General features: G+C 37.4%; 1 protein-coding gene across 11 annotated transcripts in view; it reads right to left on the reverse strand.

Annotated features, from left to right (window-relative positions):
* Window positions 1-19,336, reverse strand: part of AAK1 (AP2 associated kinase 1) — a 174,897-nt gene that overhangs the window by 77,633 nt on the left and 77,928 nt on the right. For all 11 annotated transcript variants that reach the window (XM_063078924.1, XM_063078919.1, XM_063078917.1 and 8 more), the window contains exon 3: window positions 13,766-13,884. In XM_063078924.1, the coding sequence (XP_062934994.1) occupies window positions 13,766-13,884 (119 nt within the window). The remainder of the gene's footprint in view (window positions 1-13,765; window positions 13,885-19,336) is intronic.

Below are 19,336 nucleotides of genomic sequence, written 5' to 3' on the forward strand. Positions count from 1 at the left end.
TTTTCCAGGGGTCTCTGAGATTCACGACCATATCTTCAATAGCAATTCCATAACCTTACTAAACCACAGCACTCTCCAGAACCTAAATTCTGGAGTAAAATGCACACACAGTGCCTACTTGCTCACTACATCAGTGCTCCACGTAAGCCAGAAGCAAAGACTCCTCTCTCCAGAAACACTGCAAAGGGGTAAAGAGGAGAGTGATGGCATGAACTATTTAAATATGTGAAGTTTTAATTCAGAAAAATAAAATTAAAGTTTTTCTTGATCATAGGAGCAAAAGTGAATTTAACTTGACTTTTAAATGGTTGATACTGTTTTTCTCCCTTTAGGAAATATGAAGAGAATGACTGCTTTACAAAGTTTTGAAGGGACCACAATAGTACCCAGACCTAAGCACTTTGCTCATAACTAAACTTTTCAAGCCAACAAACTGGGGTATAAGATGGGGCATGTTTCCAGCTCTTTAGCTGGAATTCCATGTGATCTCTCAGGGCTACTTGTGGAATTCATTCATCCAGCAAATATTTATTGAGCACTTTCCAGGTGTTGGGACCCATTTAGGCACTGGAAATTGCTTCACACCTTGGTATAGCCATTTCAATGTCCATAGAGGCAAATCTTCCTAATGCTGACTTTCAAAATCCAAGGTTATTAAGAACTAAGTTGGAGGAGGAAAAAGTGAGCAAGGTTGGCACAAGATTTTTACACAAATACAAGGTAAGATTTCTTTTAACTAGTTTTACTAAATTATTTTACTTTTGTTTTAAAATGTCAGGGGGAAGGAGTGGAAAATACGTAGTTCTATGAGAGCCACCATACAGGGTTGGCAGTTTGGACCATAAGAACAGAAACTACCATCACCCAACTGGAGATTCAGCTGTTTAAAGTGATAAAGTCTCTTTTAATCTGAAATTACATACCAAAATAAGAAGCTGTCTCACAGTATCAAGTAAACAACCTGAACCCTGAGCATCAAAGTCAAAACTCATTAGAATTTTCCTGAGTGACAAATTAAGAACAACTATTGCCTCAGAAATGGTAGACAAAAGGAGGTAAACCCTCAAAAAATATAAACAAAGGGGACCACTGGAGTTGGAAGTCACTGGAGACTCAGTGAATGTAGTTTGGAAGAAGGGATGGGATGGAGGTAAGAATGGAACTGGACTTGCAAAGAAAGTTGAGCAAGTAGACCCAGTAACTACAGATTACTCTTTCAGAACATTAGTGCTTAAGAAAGGAGCAGCATTGAGAGAAGGAGTTTTTAGGCTGAAAGAAAATTGAGCACCAAAGAGTAACGGGGGCCAGGAGAATAAAGCTTTGAGATACTGGAGAGGACTAGGAAAATTGATGGAACAAAGTCATTTAGGTAAAAGGGGGGGGGGTGTTAAGAGTACTGTTAAAGGGACTGGTCTTAGAGTGACATTTTTTTTTTCCAGGCAAGCAGGAAGTAGACATGGATGTGCACACTGGTTTAAGGCTAAAGAAAAAAGGAATTTGAGTGAGTTCAGATCCATTGCTTTATTTTGGTAGAAAGCAAAGCCATCTTCGATGTGTACAGAAATGAGAAGCTTGATAAGAAAAATAAAAGGCTTAGAACCATATGCTTTGGATAACAGATAAGGGAGATGATGAGGCTGTAAGCAGTCTCTAGAATTCACATTTTTCCAAAACAAAAAGCGATTTCAGGGTTTATGTTTTAGAGGCCTATTCTACCCTCTGCTTTTCTGTGCCATCATTAACCAACCCTTCTAGAACTTGTTTGCATTTACACAGTCCTGGGAGTAGGAAGGACTAGAGAGAAGTTCTTTACATCCCAAATAAAGCAGATCCTGTCCTCCATATGTCCGCAAAAAGGAATGAGAGACTACTGTCTCTACATTTAACCATGAAAAAGAATCAGCTACACTACCTCTGAGTTTGTCTCACCCCAAGTGGAATAATAAAGCATCTGGAAGGGAAAAAAAATTTTTTTTTGGTAGAGCCAAGAGAAGGTCAACAGCTATTAGAGGACCAAAACTGGATAATTAACATCTCCAGATGGCACCCTAGAACAGTTTGCCAAGATGTTTGTTAAACAGTTCAAGTCCAAATTCCTGTTCATTTTGTCTCCTGCAGAGATCCTGAGATATCTCCAAGCAGAAAAGATCCCTCTCTTTGGTGGGAGACAATGGCATTTACCTTTAATAATCTGATGATCCAGCCACATCTCAGATTTTAGAGTAAAACTCCACTAGTTTATAACTCTGATGGAGAAGATCTGTTTGAATGGCTGTGAAATGTAGAAAAGGTCAAGAGAAAAATCTTACTGCAAATTGAGAGTGACTTGCCCTTAGGGTATACTGGCAGCAGCTCCTGCCCAATTCACAGCAGCAACAGGCAAGAAGTACCCAAGCTTTCCTCTGGCTTTAGTTAAAAGACCAGCCCCAGGCTTGCAGTACAAAAGGGGACATAGAGATATGGGATGGAACCCACAGGGGGAGCACCTCAAACCGCATGCTTATTCAGGAAAAGGGAAGATGTGGGGAAGATGCTATTATTTGGAGAATTGTGATAAAAGTCTATATGATAAATATAAGTCAAGACCTGATTTTCAGGACAGTGGGGAATGTTCAGTTAACTACAGATCAGATCAGTTCCTACTACATGATTTAAGCAGTGATAAGTCTAAAGAGTTTGTGTTGTCATTTTAAACTTTATTTTTTAATTAACATTAAATAACATTAATAAAGAGCTGGTAAACTGTTATTAGAAGATTGCTTCATTAAATAGGTATTTAAAATGGCTTGTAGTTAGCTTATAACTTTTATATTTAACTGCTTGAAGCACTGAAAAAAGCCTTTTTCATAATACACGCGAAAGCTACCATTTTTGAAAACCAGGCCTTCAACCCAGAGCCTATAGATTTGGGGTCCTAATTAACGGTGCTTGTAGCGCAGAACAGTATACTATCCCTAGCCACAAAATTCCTGTGACAGGAAGTTCTTAGTTAAGGCCTTCTGTGGAAAATTGAGTACTCAATTCCCAAGTATATATATGAAAACCTTTACATTTATGTCCAAGAAAACAGACAGCATTCTAAGTAGCATATAAATAACATGTAATTCACCTCAAAATTGTAAAAAGGAGCATTGTATACAAACCAATTTTCCTATATATCATTTGCTCAGTCTACCCTTCCTTGGAATTTCAGCATGATATGTGATGCTGATAGTGCTTGCATTTGCAGACTGTAAGTTGCCAAAGAACTATTTTCACCTGCTTTGACCATCCTTTCAAATATTCAATACTTTCTGATTTTATGACTCAGAGCACTATTGCTGCCTACTTCTGGAATCACGCTATAGTTCAACAGATCCTCTTAAGCAAATTCCTGCTTCTTTTTAACTTAAATATGAAGGAAAGCAGTTCTAAGGCCTGGAATTAGTTTATTTCTCCTAAAGTTGCTTTGTAATAGTCTTCTGCTTTACTATTCCCTTCCCTCTTCTCTCTGTAACCCTAAATTTCCTTTATAACTCTCTTGAAGAGGAGTTACTCACAGGCAAACAAAAACTATCAAGTAGTGCAGTAGTGAAAAATAAAAACAAAAACACTTTGAGATCTAGGCTGGCCCTGGAGTTCTATTGGAGTCCCTTTTGAGCTTCTGCTACGTACGAAGTCCCAGATATTTTTCTCTTCCCTATGCCCACATTTATTTTCCCTTTCCCAAGTTTTACTCATTAGTTAATCCTGTACTTACTGAATAGATCTTTAAAGTCATCTAGAGTCTGATTCTAGAGCAGTGCTGCTCAAACTTTAACAGGCATATAAATCACCTAGGGATCCTGTTAAAAAGCAGATTCTAATCTAGAAGCCCTGGGACAGAACCTACGGTTCTAAGTTTCTAACAAGTGTGTACCGATGCTACTGGTCAGGGGAACTTAAAGGAGCAAGGATCTAGAGCAGTGTTACTCAAAGTATGGTACAAACATCTGCTAGTTAGTAATCTGTTGCCAGTCCAGAGATAAGGAAATAAGGAGCTTGCTTTGGGACATAAATTAATCAAATCACTAAGCTAATTTTTTGTTTGTTTATTTGTTAGGAAGATTTTACCTGTGAGAGAAGCAGATCATTGATTTACATTCTGACATAAAATCCTGTGAGTAGCTCCTGTGAGTAGCATCCACACATTTATAGCCCACTGATTTTTTACAAGGGAGCCAAGATAACTCAATGAGCAAAGAATGATCTTTTCAAAAAGTGGTGCTGGGACAAGTGGATATCCACATGCAAAAGAATGAATTTGGACCCCTACTTCACACCATGTACAAAAATTAATTCAAAATCAATCAAAAACCTAAAAATTCCTCAAAGAAAACATGTGCAATTCTTTGTGACCTTGGATAAGGCAATCAGTTCTTAGATGCGATACCCAAAACACAAGCAATCAAGAAAAAAGTAAACAAGTTACACTTCATCAAAATTAAAAACATTTGTGTTTCTTTTTTCTTTTTTTTTTAAAGATGACCGGTAAGGGGATCTTAACCCTTGACTTGGTGTTGTCAGCACCATGCTCACCTTGTGAGCCAACTGGCTATCCCTATATGGGATCCGAACCCGTGGCCTTAGTGTTACCAGCACCACACTCTCCCGAGTGAGCCAGTGGCTGGCCCAAAACATTTGTGTTTCAAATAATACTACTAAGAAAGTCAAAAGCCATCAACACACAGAATGGGAAATATTTACAAGTCATACATCTGATAAGAATTTAGTATTCATAATATGTAAAGAACCTTACAACTCAACAACAAAAAAGACAAACAACTCAATGTAAAAATTGGCAAAGAACCTGAATAGACAGACATTTTCCCAAAGAACATATACAAATGGCTGATAAGCACAGGAAGAGATGCTCAACATCATCAATCGTTAAGGAAATGCACATCAAAACCACAATGAGATACCACTTCACACCCACTAGGATGGCTATAATCAAAAACAAATAATAAAAAAAAATTAAAAAAAAAAAAAAATAAATAAAAAAAAAAAAAAAAAAAAAAAAAAAAAAAAAACAAATAATAAAAAAAATTGGTGAAGATGTGGAAATTGGAACCCTCATACATTGCTAGTAGCAAAATAAAATGATGTAGCTGACAAAACAATTTGACAATTTCTCAAAAAGTACTTACCATATGACCCAGATATTTCACTCCTGTATGTATACCCAAGAAGTGAAATTATGATGTCCACACAAAAATTTGTACATAAATGTTCATAACAGCATTATTCATAATAGCCAAAAAAGTGAAAACAACCCACATGTCAATCAACTGATGAATGGATAAATAAAATGCGGTATATTCATACAATGGAATATCATACAGCCATTATGAGAAATGAAGTAGTGATACATGCTACAAAAAAGATGAACCTTGAAAGCATTATGCTAAGTGAAAGAAGTGAGACACTAGCGGTCCCATATTATATGAGTCCATGTATATGAAATGTCCAGAATATGCAACAGAAAGTGGATGAGTGCTACCAGGGACTGGGGAGAGGTGGAGAAAGGGGGAATGGGGAATGACTGCTAACAGGTCGAAAGTTTCCTCTTGGGGTGATGAAAAAAGTGTTCTGCAATTAGACAGCGGTGATGGTTGTACAACCTTGTGAATATACTAAAAATCATTGGACCATATGCTTTAAAAGAGTGAATTTATGGTATGTGAATTTTATCTCAATTTATGCACTCAAAAAAAGTAAACAAGAAGCAGGGGTATGGGGGGATACAATTTTTTAAAAAGTAAACACACAGAGGGAGAAAAGCAAAAGAAAAAAGATCCTTTGAGTAGCACTGACATAGAATAACCAGGAGCCCATATCTCAATACCTACTACAGCCTTTTGACAAGCTGTTTTCTTAGAATAATACCACTTCCTTAGGCCCTCAGCCTATCTATAGCCCTCACTATAGGACAGTTAGTTCTTCCTTATATCCAACTGGAAACTTCCACCTCCTAATTTTCTAGATTGTCCTCTCTAGAGCAAAATTAGCAAGTCTAGTCTATTTTTTCACTTTCTAAACAGATCAAATAGTATTATTTAGACTGAATCTTCTCATCTCTGTGTTAAACATCCCCACTTTCTTCAACATGGTTTTAAAACCATGTTGGCTGCACTCACATTTATGTACTTTGCTTTGCCATATTCTTTTTATAAGAATGGCCCCAGGAAATAAATGAAACACTCCAGGCCTGGTATGACACGTGCAGAGTAGACAAGCATTATCACCTTCTATAATTCTATTAATGTAGATAAAAATTACATTCTTTTTCTTTTGGCAGCCACATCATACTGTAAGTTCATATTGAATCAATCAGCCATTTAAACACCTAAGTCTTTTTCAACTCATGCTGCTTTTACTCTCTGTCTCCCAAGAACTATGCTTGTAAAGTTGATTAAAATAAAATAAAAACCAAAGTATATGACCTGACCTTGTTATTTCATCTCATTAGAATCATCCATTGCTCCAATTTGTAAGGATCATTTGGATCCTGCTTCTACCACCCGATGTAATTGTTATATCTTCTAACTTTATGTTAGGTACACAAATGATGTGTTTCTTCTATTTCTTTAACCAAGTTATTCATTAAGAGTAAAGTAGTATAAAGCTAATGGTAACCCACAGTGCTTTTTTCTTAGAAAGTTTCCTCCAGATTAATATCAAACTATTGATCAGAAACCTTTATAACCAGTAGAATAACACCTAACTGTATTAGCATCCAGCCTAGACAATCCATCTTGCTCACATATCTCTGATGAGCATCCTTATCCAAACAACTGGCCAAAATCCACACATACTGGATCTACTGCACCACTACCCCCAGCTCCCTACCCAGGAACCTTCCCAAAGGTGGACATGATGTTAATATGACATGACTCGTTCTTACTAAACCTGAAGGATCTTTGGTTCTCTGCTTACTTATCCAAGTGACTACAAAATAACTTAAAATTTTATTTTATTTTTTCAATGGGTAATATATTAACATTCAAATAGTACAAAATATTAGACAATTATTTCCCACTCAAGTTCCCATCCCTATAAGGAACTACTTATATTCTCTCTCTCTCTCTAACATCCCTCCACTGTTTCTTTCAGGCAAATTCAAATAATATGATGTATTATGTACATATAACACAAAAACTTTCTTATACAAAAGAGAACATCAAAACATTTAAAAAAATAATCTGTTCCAGATTCTTGTCCCAGATCAATTCAGAGCTCCCTAACTGTACAAAATCTACCTTCCTCCCCTTTTGGAATATTAAAATATTTGCCTGCCTTGAATGGTCTGATATCTCTTCTGCTGTAAGCAAGTCTTCAAACATCACCAGTGGCAGCTCAGTGTCCTCATTATTAGCAGATCAATGAGGAGGTAATCCATCTGGGCCAGAAGATGTGAACACAGAACAGCACTTGACATTTCTTGAACTATAGTTCTTTCCTGTTACTGTTCTTATTCCTTTAAGTCTGAAGATAATTATTCTTTTCCTGCCTTCAGGCAACGGGATCAGACAGAAGTCCAAACCCACCTTCCAACTGTCCATCAGAAACCAGAATCTCTTTGGTTCTATCAGAGCGCACATCCCAGATGTATCAAAAGATTACTCTAATAAATGATAGAAAGCATTTATCAAAGTAAAATGTGAAACCACTCTAATGAAACCACTAATGGTTCTCCTTTCGTTTGGGTGCAACAGGCACATCCTTTCTCCTCTGTAAATACAGAGAGGAATCTGCTTCTTTGATTACTAACACACACAAGCCTTGGCACGTTAAAAAGCATATTACATCTTCCAATTCCTCTCACAATTCTTAAAATCTCTGAGAGAGGTAGGGCTGGAGTTGTGGCTTCTACTAGACAGAAGTCTGAGCCTGGGGGAGGTTAAAAACATCACATAGGACATCATATTAAAAAATATTAGGAAATTAAAAAAACAGCTCTACAAGCATAAATTGACAACCTAAATGAAGGAACCAATTCCTAACAATATAAACTATCACAACTTACCCAGTATGAAACGGATAATTCAAACAGCCCAATAACAATTAAGGAAATGAAATTTGTCATTTAAAAACTCCCAAAAAAGATATTTCCAGGCCCAGATAGCTTTACAGAGAATTCTGCCAAATGCTTAAAGAAGGATGAACACCAATCCTATACAGTCTCTTCCAGGAAACAGAAGAGGAGGGAATATTTCCCAATTTATGTTATGAAGCTATTGTCGACCTCATAACAAAACTAGAGAAAGACAGTTAAGAAAAAACCAAAAACTACACACCATTATCCTTCATAAATGTAGATGCAAAGATCCTTACCAAAATATTATTAAATAGAATTCAACGACATACAAAATAATTATAGACCATGACCAAATGGATTATTATAGGGATGCAAAACTAGTTCAATATTTGAAAAAAAAAAATCAGTATAATTCACCATCTTAACAGGCTAAAGAAGAAAAATCACATGATTGTATCAATCAATGCAGAAAAGCATTTGACAAAATTCAACATTCATGATAAAATCTCTTAGAAAAATAGGAATGGAGGGGAAACATCCTCAAATTTATTTAAAAACCATACAAAAACTACAGCTAATCTTAACTTAATGTTAAAAGACTGAATGCTTTCCTCCTGAGATTAGGAACAAGGCAAGGATGTCCACTCACCATTCTTATTCAACATAGCAAGGTTTAGCCAGTGCAATAAGACCAGAAAAGGAAATAAAGGGAGTACAGATCAGAAAGAAAGAAATAAAACTGTCCTTCCTTGCAGATAACCTGACAGTCTATGCAGAAAATCCTGAATAATCTACAAAAATATTCCCACGTCCAGTAGGCAAGTTCAGCAAGGTGACAGGATACAAGATAAACATACAAAAACCAATTATATTTCCACATACTAGCAATAAATTCAAGGACATAAAAATTTTAAAATACAGTATCATTTATAACCACTCAAAAAAAAAAAAAAAACAGACACCTACGAACAATACTAAGAACATGTACAAGTGTACAAGATTGGTGTACTAAAAACTACACAACACTGATAAAAGAAATCAAAGATGTAAATAAATGGAGAGACATACCATGTTCACTTATTTAGAGACTACACTTGGAAAAGATTTCAATTCTTCCCAAATTTCTGTACAGGTTTAATGCAATTCCTATCAAGATTGCAGAAAGACTTGTAGATACTCATATATAAGATTATTCTAAAATTTATACAAAAGGCAAAAAGAACTAGAATAGTTAAAACAATTATGAAAAAAAAGTGGGAGGAATCAGTCTGATTTCAAGACTTATTACATAACTACCACTAATCAAGGCTGTGTGGTATGGGTGGAGACACATAGGTTAACAGAACAGGATAGAAAAGGATCTGCAAATGAACCATCACAACTAAGTCCAACTGATTTTTTAAAAAATATTCAATGAAGGAAAGATAGCCTTTTAAACAAATGGTGCTAAACATCCATAAGCAAAGAAATAAACCTCAATCTAAGTCTCTCACCTTATACAAAAATTAACTCAAAATGGATCATGGATCGAAATGTAAAATGTAAAACTACAAAATTTTTAGAAAAAAAATAGAAGAAAATCTTCAGATTTGAGGGCTAGGCAAAGAGTTCTTACACTTGACATCAAAAGCACATCCATAAAAAGAAAAACTGGTAATCTGAACTTCATCAAAATTAAAAACAAAACAAAAACAGGCCTTACAATTTAAAAAGTCATAAATAAAACAGTTCTAGAGGATGGCTGGAATATAAAACTGAGGAAATCTGCTGGAATGTAGAGCAAAATGACAAAGAAATGAAAAACAGGAGAAAATAAGAAAATTAGAAAATCAGTGCAGGAGAGCCAATATCCATATAACAGAAATTTCAGACAAAGGGAAGAGAGAAAAGAGAAACATTAAATACGACAAACTAAAAGTCCCCAGAATGCAAGGATATGAGTTTCTAGATTAAAAAGGACCACCAAAAACCTAACACAATAAATAATAACTGCACACTTCAAGGTGTATCAAGAAATTTCAGAACACTGGAAATGGAGAAAATGTATGAATTTCTGAGAGGGAAAAATGGGTCACACCTATAGAACCAGGCATTAGAATGATTCCAGATTCCCCAACAGCAACACTGAAAGCTAAAATATAGTAGAGTAACGCTTTACAATTTTTGAATGAAATGATTTCCAATCCAGAATTTGTACTCGAACTATCACATGTCTGAGCATAGAGTAAAGATACTTCCAGACCTCCAAGTTCTCCAAAAATTGCCTACCATGCACCAGGAAGCTACTGGATCTAACAAAAAAGAGAGGCAAAGGAAATGCCTACGGAAATCCCAAGATAAGACTGTAAATTAGAGAGCAACCAGCCTAGATTCCATCACATCCAAAGACTGAGGGAGAAATCTTCAAATACTAAATGCATCTAAAGCTATTCAAAAAATGGTCTGCACAACTTAGGGAGAGTTTGGGATTACACTGTTGTAAAGTACACAGAAAACTCAAACCAAAAGAAGAAAAAAAAGACTATTACTAATTCTAGTGAAAACAGTTGTATGGGAAAGGCATAGTAATCACAGTCCTTTAGAGATTTGGCAGGAATAGACTCTTCTTACAAATTAATTTAAAAACTAATACTAATATAACCAACATACTGCCAAAACTTACTGGTATTTTAGAAGAATGGGAGATGAGAATAACGCAAGTATTTGTGAAGAAGGGCATGCAGGGGATGACAGAGAGCTAATCTTTACTTCCAATCGGAGATTGCTATGGTTTAAATGTGTCCCCCAAATTTCACGTGTTGGAAACAATCCTCAAATTCATGTTAATGGCATTTGGATGTGGGACCTTTGGTAGGTAATGAGGATTAGATAAGGTCATCAGGGTGGTACCCCCATAATGGGACTGGTGGCTTTATAAGAGGAGGAAGAGAGACCTGAGCAGGCATGCTCTTGTCCTCTTACCATGTGACACCCTCTGCCATGTTATGACATAGCACAAGGCCCTCACCAAAAGATGACCAGATGTGACCACCTGATCCTGGACTTCCCAGCCTCCAGAACTGTGAGCTGAATAAACTTTTTAAAAAAATTACCCAGTCTCCTGGGCCGAGCCCGTGGCGCACTTGGTAGAGTGCGGCGCTGGGAGCGCTGCAACGCTCCCGCCACGGGTTCGGATCCTATATAGGACTGGCCGAGTGCCGGTCATGAAAAGGACAAAAAAAAATTACCCAGTCTCAAGTATTCTATTATAGCAATAGAAAATAGACCAAGACAGAGATAATGCCTAAAATGAGGAAAAAATCAAGAACTAGTGATACTAGTATGTTATATTAGTGTGTTATTTAGAAATCCATTAAAAGAATCAACTAAGGTGGTTGCCTCTAGATCCTTTATTTATTTTTTAAACTTTATTAATTTTTTTCACTTCTATCAAAAGAGCTGTGTTTTTTCTGTTGTTGTTGGTTTTGTTTTGTTTATCATTACACAATGTAAACATTTTTTGTGACCCTTTACCAATTTCTCCTCTGGGACCTTTAAATGGCATAGGAGAACCCTTTGGGGAACTGCCTGATGTTTTTGGTAACAAGCTTTAGTTCACCTATTTGAATATTTAAGCTTTGAAAAAATATAAACTAAATAAAAAACAAAACTGTCATAACTACATGACTAGACCAGAATTTGAGCCCATGTAATTTAACTCCTAATCAGTTCCATTAATTTGTGAGCTCCAAATGGGCCTGTGCTTCTTAGTTCCACCACTGTGATACTGCTTAGCACAAAGTAAGCCCTCAACCATGTTTCTAAATGAGTGGGAGGAAGTGAAAGAATGGGATTACTTCTGTATGACAAGGGCAGAGGAAACAGCAGAAGCAAAGACAGGAAACACAGTGAGCAAGAGCTGAGCAAGCATGGGACAAGGAGGGAGGAGAAGGAATAATGACAAGCACCCCAAAAACCCACTGGGCGTATGAAGCAAGATCCAGTGAGAGCTGTGGGGCAGGGGAGCAGGAAGACAGATCCACGTGGTCTTGACTGTATGTCTACAAGCCTCAGGAGTGGTTTGTTTTGTAAGGGAGGCAGTTTTCCCAAATAGTTTCAGCCTTCTGGAATCAAAAGTAGTACCAGGCTCTCTAAAATCCTGAGTTCTTCTTTCAGTAGTCCAACTGCAGCACAACTAGTTACTCTAAGCAGCCACTGAAAGGGCATCAGCACAAAGGGTGGATGGAGCAAGCAAAGCCTGGTGGAAGCCCTACAATGCCCCCCACCCATTTTTTGGATCTGTTTTTGCTTTTTACAAAAGCATTAAAATCCAGAGCACAAAAGAACCATATATTCGCTATTACCATTATTCATATATTCATTTCACCCAAAGTTTATTAAGTATTTACGCTATGTCAAGCAGCATGTTGGAGTATAGTTTCTATTTTTAAATAAATTACTTTCTGGTAGCAGAACTACTTACAACATAACAATGTAATTGGTATAAAAAGTACCGTGGAAACTCAAAGGAATAAAAGACTGTATATTTAAAGTTTTTATTATGTAAATTATCAAACAGAGGTAGAAGTAAAAGACTACTCCACCAAACTACCATAAACCTGTCACTCTGCTTTGATCATCCTCATCTCATGGTCAATCTTGTTTCTTTTCTAAACCCACTCATTGTTTTTGAGACATCACATTATTTCATCCGTAAATATTTCAGCATGTATCTCTAACACAGAGAGACTCTTTCTTTAAACAATATGAATCTGAATCTTGAAAAATGAGCAAGTTTATAGGGCCGGCCCGTGGCTCACTTGGGAGAATGTGGCGCTGATAGCACCAAGGCCGCGCGGGTTTGGATCCCTATATAGGGATGGCCGGTTAGCTCACTGCAGAGAGTGTGGTGCCGACAACACCAAGTCAAGGGTTAAGATCCCCTTACTGGTCATCTTTTAAAAAAAGAAAAGAAAATCGAGTAATTTTTTGAAAATTCAGGTATATTAAACATAAAATAAAATGCACAGATCTTAAGGTATTCAACTGACTTCCAACAATTGTATATCCCTGGTAACCACTATCTAAAACAACACACAGAACATTTCCATGGCCCAGAAAGTTCCCATATGCCCCTTTCTAGTCAATTTTCCACACCCCTAACCACTTTCTGATTTCTATCTCTGTTGGCAATTTTGCCTATTCTTGGACTTCTATAAATAGAATCAGAGTATTTATGAGGTTCTAGGGTGCCTAGGTTTCTAGGCCAAAAGAAGGGGGGAAAGTACTCCAGCTGGAATGTAAAAATACAAAGTTGTGTAAGGATGTGTTCATGGAATGCTGAAGAGCTAAGGAGGGTTGAAAACTGGGATTGGGGACTGGCAACTAACAGAAAAAAAGACTAGAAGAGGAGGCTCACTGGAAAGTTAGGGTTTCCAATTTAATTGCCACAATTAATTTCTGGGAACCAAGTTGTTATATAAGCTTTTCTTTGACCTAAAAATTGGCCAGTTCTCTCAATATGCTCCTTTCTCCTCAACTTTCCAGTTGAAAGTGACCAAGGCAGGAGCAGTGTCCTATATCCCATGGCTATTCACTCCCATCTTGTCCAGGGGCTTCTCAGCCATCTTAGGGAAGGGAACAAGCCCCCCTTAGCTTTCTTACAAGAGGGCACAGTCTCTGCACCCATTTTAAACAAGCAGTCCCAAGTCCAAGCGGGAGACTTACCATTATCTGGATTTCTCTCTTGCACACCTGGAGATCATGCTCATTGTTGACAAACATGCGTTTCAAGGCACATTTCATCCCATTGCTTGTCCTCACCAGAAACACAATAGCAAATCCACCTGTGAGAGAAACACAGACAAGCTCTTTTGAGTCACATTCAAAAAGTCAACCAGATGACATTGGTGGCTGCAGGCTGCTGTTGTCACTGTTAATGGTATTGATGCCACCATCAGCCAGCCCTTAAGGCTAGCATGGCCTAGAAGGCATTCTCAAAAGTCAGAGATATTACTTGCGGCATTGGGTGGCAAGAGTCAGAAAAATTATTCCTAAACATGTATCTCAGGATAAAAGAAGAATAGTTAATTATCTTCCAAAGAACCTACAAATAAACAGATGAATGAACAAAAGAAGAAAAAAAGACATTCCAACCACTGTCCTAGGCATTTTCATGCTCTTGTTTAATTCTTACCACAACCTTATGAGGCCAAGTGTTATTTTTTCCCTTTAAAATAACAATTATTAGCTGAAGAAAACAGAGGCTTAGAGATTTGATTCAAACCAAGAACTTTTTAAAAAAACATAAGTCCAGCCCTCCTTCCCTCATACCAAAGAGGTTAGGAAATTATTTCAATAATTGCTATTATAAATAGTTGTAAATTAATTTCAAGAATCTCTTCTTCTCATCCTTCTTCACTCCATCCCGCAATTCAAGTAGACCTTGATGATTCCTCCTGCCCTCCCTACTGCATGGGCTATTGAGATGATACAAGATATGGGCATATGAAAGTGCTATTCTACACAGCAGACACTAGGCAAGTATGATTCATTTGGGGGCAGATGTTTTAACATCCGCACTAACCTTTCTCTGAAAGTTCACAGTTCATTAACAGAAATTTATAAAACTCTGAAAGGAATTCTCAAATGCTCTAAATTTGTTACATTGTTGTGTTCCACAAGTTCTTAGAACTTACCTCAACATCACTCCCAAAGCACTGTATAAAGTGTTCAATGACATTGTTAAGAGAGGTTAACTAGATTAGTTGTAGCAAACTGTCAAAGTTGAAGGCTTTGAAATAAGCACAGTTATACTGGACACACAGTCCATCTGCCTGCCTCCTACACCTCCACCATTTAGCTTGAATATCCTGTCCACTGACCAGGGGCAGCAAAAAAACCTGCTAGGCTAGTCTCTGCACAGAGGTGGTCACAAATTGGAGAAAGGTGAACACAGAGGAAAATACAGGAGCTTGAGTTGAAGTTATAACGTAGTACTGATGCTAGCAGCCATGTGCAAAATTGATACAGATCAGTAAGCAGCCATTATAGAGAACACAGGCCTCTGAGAAATAAGACTCAGGTCCTGACTGTGCCATTCTAATTCCCTGAGGCTCAGCAGCACTTCAATACCTGTCTATGGATATCCATGGCATTTCCTATGGTGTTTTTACAATAATTATTCTTTTGGAAGTTAGCTTGAATAGGTTTCTGTTCCTTGCCAGCAAAAAGAGCCTTAATCATATAGCAGTATTACATGTTTTCATAAAAGACACACATAATTTTGTAAAAAAAATTTTTTTTGAATGGTCTTAGGTGTTCTAAATGTTCATTGTGATGATTTACCAGACACTACATGTTTGTATATTTCCTGTCACTATGTTCTTCTTCAGTATTCAGATAAACACTAAAATTTTCCATGAAGTCTTTAACTGTCATCTCTTTAATCTTTCTACCTCAATAACATTTTCCATTTTCTTGTAATACTTTAAGTTACACTTATACTGCTCAATTATTAATTTTATTCTAGAATTTTGAGTATTTACTTAAAAAAACCTAGCATTGAAAATTAGACATCTTACACACACACACATACACACACACACAAATTCCTCAATGCTTAGATGCACACTTTTTACAGTTTAATTTTTAGGGTATCAGAATTTGTCTTGTAATAAATATGTACATTTATTATAGTGGTATTTATCTCTTTTTTCCCCCAAAATAGCCCATGATACATCTTATAATTAGAAATGGGGGAAATGGTAGTATAAATTATAAAATTTCTACGTATATTCATAACTGTTTTGTAAATAATACAAGTAGGTATTCATTTTATAGATTCTTTTAAAAATCATAGAACTGGGCTGGCTGGTTGGCTCAGTTGGTTAGAGCGCAGTGTTATTAACACAAATGTCAAGGGTTCAGATCACCATACCAGCCAGCTGCCAAAAAAAAAAAAAAAATCATAGAGCTACAGACTTTGCACCAGTAGCACTCCTAGACAGCATTAAATCAAAGCATTTTGCTCTAAGGGTAGAGAAAGCAAGTGAGGCTTAGGAGTCCCATGAGTTGTTATGGGCAGAACCTGGAGCAGTGTTACTCTCCTACCTGTCCAAAAAATGTTCCTTCCACTTCACTTATCACAGAAAAAACCATGTAAAACACCATTAGATAATGAGACATCTAATAGAGCCATGAAACAAGTTGGGAATGGGTATTTCCACAATTCTGTGATACCTGGCACTACTAAAGGACAAGGTAGTCCTTTTAGAAGCAGGTTGATGATGCTGCAAATTGAGATAACTACCACCAGATGGAAATAGTGTAGTTTTCTCTGCCAGGTGGCAAGATGACCTTTCCAGCTGGGCAGGAAGAAATGGGTCAGTCTCCTACCACACAATCCAGCAAGTATAACTGGCTGAGAGCCAGCCCAGATTCTCAAAGCCTATGACCATGATAAATCTAAAAGCAAAGCAATGGATCACTGCCTAACATAGACAGAAACACATTATTAAGCATCTACACCTATAAAAGGGCTTATTTGCAGGTGAAAAGCATTTAAATCATGAAATCAAAATCCAAGCCTAATAGGATTCATCAGTCTAAAACATTGGCCACTATCACTGTGTAGTTGACCAAATGAAGATGTAAACTACTAGGTTAGAAGGTAGAGAGGAGATGGCACCACTCAAGATATTTCTCGAGCACAGGTCCATGTCCACCACACGGATCAGGGTAACGAGACTCTCAGCCAGAGCTAGAGGGTTCAGGCTGTTACAGAAGACTATCAACAGAGATGCTTATTTCAGATGGAGTTGCATCCCAAGATCCTGATTAAATGGAAAAATCTAAAGCTGAGTTGGGGATGATGGTTTGGACAGAATTAAGAAAATTTAACATTTCTGTACCAGTCTCTCTGCCTAGTAGTATTTTTCGAAAAACAAAGATAATTTCATCCACAAGTTATTGAATCACAAAGGGAAAAAAGATCTAGTCTATTATTTGAAGTAAGTAAGTGAAAACAGACAAGGCAATTTTGACACAGACACACTTTATGTAGGGATTTTTAAAAATCCTATTAAATATGTAGGGATTTCTTTTACTTCCACAAAGAAACATGCTTTCTCCCATTTTCCCTAAAATATATAGCACTGTTGGTTTAACTTTATCTGCCTAATTTTTAACGGAGATCTGGATAGGTATTTACAATTCACCATGTTTCAAGATTTTGTCTGTTTGGTTCCCTTCTGGATCATCAGTGCCTAACACACAGCAGGCACTCAATAGTAAATTAACTTTCCTCTTAATTGTTTCTAAAGAACAGAAAAGAATACAGAAAGTGGTGGAGACTATAAGAAACTAATGTGTATGGTCCATGTAAAGAGACAGCTACTATACAACTTAGGTAATTGTTACCATGTGGGAATATGGATCCAGTTTTGTTAGACCTGCAAATTTCTAAAGATAAGCTGGAAACCCAAAACTTTATGTGAAATCTCCAGATTTAAACACTGGTAACAAGTCACATTTTAAATTAATGCTGGAGAGGCCAACACTGTAAAGGCTAAAGAAAATATCTAAAGCCTTTAGAGAATCTGAGCCTCCAGTCTTCTACCTCTGATCTAGTCTAACCCCTTCATTTTACTGATGGCCAAGGAGGGGAAGTGACACACCCCGTGTTCCACAAAGTTAGAAGATGACTTGCAAATAAATTCCAAAATACATATAAGAGCTCATACATTGGTGTGAAGCTACATGACTACACCAGTTGTCGGGTTAAGGTAATAGCTATGCTAGTTGTATGGCTAGGGCAATTTCATAACTAAAGCCAAAATGTTTCATTATACTAAGTTTCCGTTTGTATTGTCAGGGCTAAGGGCTCACAGACCCTTCAAACCCATTGTACAGACTGGGTCACTGGACCCCTCAACACGCAGGTCCACGCTAGGTAATTGGGAAAGATCCTAGGAGCCGTTGGCAGACAACATGAGCTCAGTCTGCAACAGCAGCAGCAGCAGCAGCAGCAGCAGCAGCAGCAGCTTACAGAAGCCTCCAGCAGCAGTGGTGGTGGCCTCCCAGAGGGTCCCGGAGGCCCTGGCAGCTACAGCTTGCAGCAACAGCCTCCAGCAGCCGTAGCAGCCTCTCCGCAGCCCTCCCCCCAGGGACATCCTGTGGATCAGGGGGGCCTGTGGACTAGAGCCACTCGTCCTTTATACTCAAGTCCAATAACCCAGGACACCTGGGCACACATGCACAATTACATTAGACAACCAAAGAACACCTGGGCACACGTACATATTAACATCAAACGCTTGGCAAGATTCTGAACATCTAGGGGCCCTGACAATTTTCCTATATTTCCCCAACAATTGGTTATCCCAGTTCTTGCTTTTTTCCCCTAAAGAGTTTATGGACTATTTCCCCAACCCAACATTTGTATATGACTTATTTTAAAAGAATTTCAAAATAAATTATTTCATTTGTGTTTTCACAATAACTGAATGAGGTAGGTGAGCAACCTATAGTAACCATTTTCCCAATAGAAAAGTGATGCAGAGAGATTACGTTCCTTTCACAGGAACAATTGAAGCTAGTTAGTGGTACAGTTTGGACTAGATCTATTGCCTTTTTAAATTTTTCTTTTTGACAAAACTCAAGTACATCAACCACTTTGTGCTCTTATTTCACTAGGAGCAAAGTAATTGCCACTGCAACTCACTGACTCAAATGTTTTATGAAGATTAATCAGTTATTAAAATAGATGCTTTAATTTATTATTATAAAGAACCCTTTTTCCTCCTGAACAAATACTTATTTTTAAATTAAGTTCATTTTCATTTGTTTTGATAGATTTTGGTTTTTTATACAAATTCAGTTTACAATTCAGCGACCTAAAAGTAACTTTTCTTCATCTTTCCAGAGCGGATACTCTTTATTTGTTCCTACTTAAGGTTTTTTGTGTTAGAGAATGTGTAAAGTAAGGCAAATCATAACTAAAGCCAAAATGTTTCATTATTTTAGTTACACTGTTTCCATTTATGTTGTCAGAGCTAGGGCTCAGACCCTCCAAACCCATTGTACAGACTGGATCACCAGACTCCTCACACGCAGGTCCATGCTAGGTAATTGGGAAAGAGTCCAGGAGCTGTTGGCAGATGACATGAGCTCAGTCCTCAGCTTCCTCAGCGGCAGCAGCTTACAGGTCCGGCAGCTTACAGGTCCAGCAGTGGCAGTAGCCTTGCAAGGTGTCCTGGGGGCACTAGCAGCAGCAGCATCCAGCAGCAGTAGTAGCCT

Source organism: Cynocephalus volans, chromosome 14 (assembly GCF_027409185.1).
Source record: "Cynocephalus volans isolate mCynVol1 chromosome 14, mCynVol1.pri, whole genome shotgun sequence".
NCBI lineage: Eukaryota > Metazoa > Chordata > Mammalia > Dermoptera > Cynocephalidae > Cynocephalus > Cynocephalus volans.